General features: G+C 42.9%; 1 protein-coding gene across 1 annotated transcript; it reads right to left on the bottom strand.

The window, feature by feature from the left end:
- Window positions 1-3501: 3501 nt before the first annotated feature.
- Window positions 3502-4800, bottom strand: LOC149250936 (uncharacterized). The gene has a single exon (XM_089453794.1). The coding sequence runs from the start codon at window positions 4798-4800 to the stop codon at window positions 3502-3504; it is 1299 nt and encodes a 432-aa protein (XP_089309920.1).
- Window positions 4801-6739: the final 1939 nt, after the last annotated feature.

Genomic DNA, 6739 nt, shown 5'->3' with positions numbered 1-6739 from the left:
AAAGGATTGAGGGAGAAATGGAGACGACTCGCCACAATCTAAAAGAAACAGGAGTGAACATACCTCTGAATTGAAGACCCCCAGGGATAACTCCGCACAGAGAGTATAAACAACCACGAGAAATAGCCCAGCACTGATGGACTGAACCCAACACCCTACCCAGACACCTTCAACAAAGACCGAAACGAGACCTTTTACAGAGATGGGCCAGAGGAGAAATGACTGACTATACCAGATACCTACAGGAAGAAGCAAGACCAAATACCTAAAGCTGGCTAGATGCGAGTGCTTATGGAGCCATGGTGGCTTCCAAATGCTCTGCCTTGCGCCGAAGTTCTAAGGACATAACCACCAGGGAATGTCACTGCCTGAATATACCAGAGAGAATGTCGAGACCAGACCAACTGAACCGCAAATTGTGCTCACCATCCTGAAATCCTTACCCCGCTTGTCTTGAACCCAATGCATCATAAATGCGAGTAAATGTTCTGCCACAAACCGCCAAACTAACCTGCAGTAATGCCAGATGTCGGCGTCGCTTGCTTGAGCATTAACAGCTCATTAAGGCACCCGCATCCGGGTGTGAGCCTTCCTTCGATTGCATATCACTGGTTACTATGGTTTTGAAGGTGGAGAGTTGATTCTCTGATGCTATACTGGAAATTGAGCCTTCAAAGAATTCCCTTCCACTATCCACTCCTAAGTTGGCAAGAAAGTCAGCCAGTTTATTCCCTTCCCTTCTAATATGTTTAAAGGAAATTGCTTGGTGATTAGTAAGCCATTGTTTGAGAAGCTCTAGTCGAGTGGCCATTCTCCAACTGCTACTCACCTTATATACCGGAGATCCCTGCATAAGCTTTGAGGCCATGTTGATAATAATCTGAGAGTCCCCTTCCACTATAAGGGGAAAGAATCCTCATTCCTGCGCCAGATTTAGCCCTCTCCATAGACCTTCCAGTTCCGCCGCATTATTGGTATTCCAACCAATTGAGCCAACAAAAGTTATTAGGGGAGTTCCCTGGTAGTTTCTGATGCTTCCACCAAATCCCATTTTCCCAGGATTCCCTTTCGAGGCTCCGTCGAAGTTAAGTTGAAACACATTGATTGGTGGTGGTGTCCAGCTTGATGGAGAATCTAGATGCTTTGAGGAATTATCATTTGAAGAGACCGGATGTTTTAATTGAATCTGCCAATTGTCCCATATGGCTTGTTCCTGCGGGAGAGATGGGAAATCCTCTTTAGACCATCCTTTAATAGATAGAGTTTCTTTAATGTTCTGGTGCAATCCATTCCATATCTGCTCTATCGATTGTGCTTGATCTTTAAATATCCTTCTATTTCTCTCCTTCCAAATATTCCACATTAGTAATCCTGGTATGAGTTGCCATAGTGTATTTAAGAGTTTGCTTTGATATGGCTCTTGGGGCCAGGTGCGAAGAGTCCCTTTGATGTCCCCAATCACTCTTCCTTCCTTCTGACAGCGGAATGTAACTTTTTCCCACAATTTCCTCCCCAGCGGACAGGTTTGCATAAGATGTAATGTTGATTCCCCTTCCTGTTTGCAGTTGGGACAAATAGATGGTCCAGAGAAATTCCTTTTCCTGAGATTGTCCCATGTAAGAATCATGTTGTGAGAGAGAAGCCATAGAAAATTTGAGACCTTCGGCCATATGGATGGATTCCATATCTTATCCCATAATTTGTCTTTGATTATCTTTTCTTTGATAATTATTTTATAAGCTTCCCTGGTTGTGAAAGTGCCCTTTTCCTCATATCCCCATCTGAGTGTATCCAAGCCTGCCGAAGTGAGTATTTTCCTTTTTTGAAGTTCTAAGGAGAGGGAGAGTTGAGTTTGCTCCGGGCTGTGAGGTATTATATGCCTGGCCTCTTTCCATTTTCTGTGTTCTTGGGCATTGTGTGAGTTCCAAAACTGGCTCACCTTCTCATGTTGATTTATGTCTTGATCAGCAATTCCGGAATTGTATCTCTGAGGTTTGGGAGCTGCTGCCATGAGTCTTCCCAGAACCTAGCTGTGTGGCCATCCTTCACCTCCCAAAAACTGTGCTTTTGAATTATATCTCTATGTTGAATGGCTGAGTTCCAAATAACCGATCCTTTACTGACTTCTGACATTCTAATTCTCTCCTCCATGGACTTGTTGCTTGCATATTTCGTTGTCCAAAGGGAGGCCCAAGGTGTACTGGGATTAGAGAGCCATTTCCACCAGATTTTGGCCCCCATTACCATATTACTATGTTCTGGGTCTCTTAGTCCAATGCCTCCTGCTTTTTTGGGAAGACATGCTTTCTCCCACTTGACTAGTGCCCATTTTCGGTTTGGCCCCGATTTCCCCCATAGGAAATTCCGCTGAAGCTGTTTGATAGCTTTGAGGACCCATTTAGGTGCTGCTAATATGGAAAAAAGGTAAAGAGGCATGGTCTGTAGAACTGCTTTGATTAGTACCAGCCTGCTTGCCATATTAAGCGCTCTATGAGTCCAAAGGGACAATCTGGCTTCCAGATTTTCTAAAAGATTGTTCCATGAGGAATGCTTGAGAGCCGTGGCAAATAATGGAGCACCCAAATATTTAGACGGAAGGGTAGCGATGGAGAAGCCAAGGATACGGGCAATTGATCTTTGGGTGGTGGGTGAGGTGTTGAAGAAGAAGATCTGGGATTTAACTTTGTTAATGAGAGCTCCAGAAGCCTCCGAGAAGTCTGCAAGAATAGATTTAAGAGCTCGAGCTTCTTGAACAGACGGATGACCAAATAGCATGTTATCATCGACGAATTGCTGGTGTGAAAAAGCAGGGGCTTGGTGGAAAGCTAGACCTTTGAGATGATGAGAAAGGAGAGCTTCTTTAATGCTACGTCCTAATCCTTCAGCTAAGATGACAAACAGGAAGGGCGAGATAGGGTCCCCTTGGCGAATTCCCCGAGAAGGACGGAAAGTGGGCGACGGGATTCCATTAATGAGAATAGAAAAGAACGAGGAGGAAATAAGACTACTGATCCATCTAATCCAAGAGGGGGCAAAACCAAAGGCTTGGAGGATTTTTTGCATATATTCCCAACTAATACTATCAAAAGCCTTAGATAAATCAATTTTGAGCAACATACCTGGTTTTTTTGTGTGCTTGAGAGAGTGGATTATTTCATGGGTTAGAATTATCCCATCCGTAATCTGCCTTCCTTCTACATAACCAGTTTGTTCTGGAGAGATGATAAGGGGAAGCAGGGGCTTCAATTTGGAAGCTATCACCTTGGAGACAATCTTGTATATAATGTTGCACAAAGAAATCGGTCTATATTTATCCGGAGTGTTGGATTCCTCTTCTTTAGGGATTAAAGCTATGAATTTTGCGTTCAGACCTGGATACATCCATCTTAGAGTACGTGATTCTTCCACCACCTGCCACACTTCCCATTTGACCAGATCCCAGAAATGATGAAAATAATTTGAGGTAAAGCCATCGGGTCCTGGTGCTTTCCCTGCTTTGAGCTAATGCAGAACATCGTCAACCTCTTGAAGGCTTATAGGCTTGAGAAGGAGAGTATTATGGTCTTCAGTAATTAATTTGGGTATATGTCTGATGATTTTTTCAATAGCTTCTGTTCTGTTTATGTCAGGCTCTTGATTCATCTTCTTGAAATAATTGAGGAACACCTGTTCTATTCCTTCATGTGTTTCAATTTTTCCTCCTTGTTCATTAGTGACCCGAGAAATTTGATTAATCATTCTTCTTTGCACTGTAGATTTGTGAAATAATTTCGTATTCTTTTCACCCTCCTTCAGCCATCTAACTCTCGATTTTTGCCTCCAGAGAGTTTCCTCCTGTGACTCTCGCTCGAGGAATTGAGTTTCTAGGGACTGCTCTTTCTTGCTAAGTTCTTCCGAGCGTCCTTCAGATATCATTCTTTGCTGAACAACTTTCATTTCTTGATTGAGGATTTCCTTAGCTTTAAAAATGTTGCCAAAGACAGAGTGATTCCAGCGTTTAATTTCCCCTTTGAGGTATTTCAGCTTCCTTTGGAATATGGACATTTTTGTACCATCCGTCGGATTGCATTTTAGCCAAGATGCTCTGACAAATTCATTGAAGTCCGGATGAGATAGCCAAAAAGCCTCAAATCGAAAGGGACGCCTTGTATTGCAACCAGGGCAATTCCAATGGAGGGCTATTGGCCAGTGATCAGAACCGGAGAAGGGAAGAATAGAAGCTGTGAATTCTCCTCCTACATGAACTGCATTATCAGAGATTAGAAATCGATCAAGACGCGATGCTATCTGCATTGGAGCTGCCCTTTTGTTGTTCCAAGTGTAGAGGCCATTATTTGTAGGAATATCTATAAGCCAGTTATTCTGTATGAAGTCTTTTAATAGAGATCCTTCCCTGTTTATTCTGCAACGCCCTCCCTTTTTTTCCTCCATTGAAGCGATCATGTTGTAATCTCCTCCAGAGATCCATAACGGGTATTTCCTCTCTGTATTAAGTTGCGTTAAAGCATCCAAAATTTCAACCTTGTGCTGGGTTTCTTGAGGAAAATACACATTAGTTATGTGACCATAGATATTGGTTCCAATTATATGAAAGATGGCTTGGATGAAATTTTTATTTGCATGTATGTTGGCTAGTTGAATCATTCTTGCATCCCAGAGCACTGCAAGTCCTCCGGATGCTCCCTGAGCATCAACAGCTGTTACTGTCCCCCCTGGCCAGGCTTTTGCTGCTATTTTTTCCAGAACTGTCGAGTTACACTTTGTTTCCTGCAGAAAGAGAATTGCTGGTTTTTCTTCCATTAACATGTTTTTTAATAGTCTTCCTTTCCTTGGGCAATTAAGCCCTCTAATATTCCATGAGATCAACTTCATTGAGAAGGCTTGGGGTTGGTATTGAAATACTTGGTTAGCTTAGCATATCTGCCTGATTCTACCAATACTTCTCCAATCTTGATGGTTCTCTCTAAAGTAGTTTTCCGTCCTCATTTTTTACTATCTTTGGTGATGAATTTCCCATCCCATTGGCTGCTGATTTGAACCCCTAGTGAATATTTTTTTGGGCTTTATTGAGGACTGCCACTAGGTTATCCACTTGTCTATCAGGTGTTTTGTTGAAGTTCCCTGTTTTACATGCTTGTTCTAAGCCCAAGATATCTAGCTCGCCAATGTCTATTGATTCTGTATCCTCCTCCATGATTTGAGGTTCTTGATAGTTACCATCGCCTTCCTTCTCATTTTCTACACTGGGGTTTGTACCATCTATATTCATATCAGGGAGGCTCCAGGCTTTTGAAGCTGTCTTGAGATGATTGCCTTCTAGTTCTACCTCCTTTTCCCCTTCTTTCGATTGGGATCCTTCAATTTTTTCCTGTGTAGGTTCTCTTTTATTGTAGGTTAAATTGTCTGGGTCTTGCAAATCTTCATTGGCTAGTGCTTTAAAGCTGTTACTAGTAGAAGGCTTTGATTGATCCCCTGGAGGTATCTTTGTAGTAACTACTGATTTTTTATTTCCTCTTCTACGATTTGTCACCTTAGTGAAACCATCTGACGATGGGTTTTCCTGTTCAGTTTGAACCGAGGGTTTGCTATTTAATGGGCAGTCTCTGAAGAGGTGTCCTAGGTCATGACATTTCCTGCACCTAAAGGGAACATGCTCGTAATCAATTAACTGGATACATTCCACATCTTCATGAAAGAGACTTACCGTATCAGGAAGAGGTTGTTTCAGATCCATGTAGACACAGATCCGTGCATATGAGGTATATCTCTGTGTCTTTGTATCTTCTGCCACCTTGACGAAGTCGCCCAGCACCTTACCGATCGCTTTGAGAGACTCCTCTTCCCAGTATTCCAATGGTAGAGAATACAGACTGATCCACACCGATGCCCAGCTCAGGTCCTCCTTATCAGGGTTGAAATGTTCAATCCATCTTCTGAGAAATAGCCCAGTAGAGTTAAAGAAATAAGGCCCTCCTTCGAAAACTCTGTTTCTATCCTCCAAGCAGTTGAAGACTGCAGTGAAAAATCCCTTCGGCCCTAGATGCAAGTTTATGTGTCCTTTTGGATGCCATTTGACATTTATCCAGGCTCTCAACGCTTTCTCGTTTGGCCATATTCCAATAAATTTGCCTATGAAAGCATGATCTCTCATATATTGAATTCTGGCATTGATACGATGACTAGGTAGCTCCACTTTTGGTCTGTGTGTAGCTACTGGCTTGCATGTGGAGGAGCTTACTTTCGGCTTGTCTTGCTGTGCTTGTTCAGTCTGTTTCTGCTGACTTTTTTCTGTGCTTCCATCATTATGCTCCTGTTCTTTATCTGAACCCTCGAGATTCCCTTGCTGGTTGTCGTTTATTGAAGGAGGCGCCCCTCCTTCCCCCTGATGGGGGTTCATTGAACCCGCCTGTCAAAACCTTCGGGCTGTGGTAATCTACTCTGCCGCGTTCTGAACCTGGTGGCCTCTGTCCTGAGGACCTGCCGTTGCAGGTGAGTACAGAAACCCTAATGCCGATTCTCAGAACCTCACTTCCCTCCGCGCTCTCATCCCTCCATCCTAATGATTATTGTTAAAAATGAGAAGAAGAAATATCAAGAGAGTTCTGTGTACAAATTACTTGCAAGGCACTTGTATTTATACTAAAATGTGGAGCACAAGTAGGCGCAGTTTAGTTGCTGGCCGACCTTGACAAATTGTCCCATAAGACAAATAAATTCATATCTCCATGAATACTTATCA

Source organism: Pinus tabuliformis, chromosome 7 (assembly GCF_031772625.1).
Source record: "Pinus tabuliformis cultivar Carrire ecotype Pingquan chromosome 7, CPIR1, whole genome shotgun sequence".
Classification (NCBI taxonomy): Eukaryota; Viridiplantae; Streptophyta; class Pinopsida; order Pinales; family Pinaceae; genus Pinus; species Pinus tabuliformis.
The sequence above is the reverse complement of the archived record's forward strand: the minus strand, read 5'-3'. Positions and strand labels throughout refer to the sequence as shown.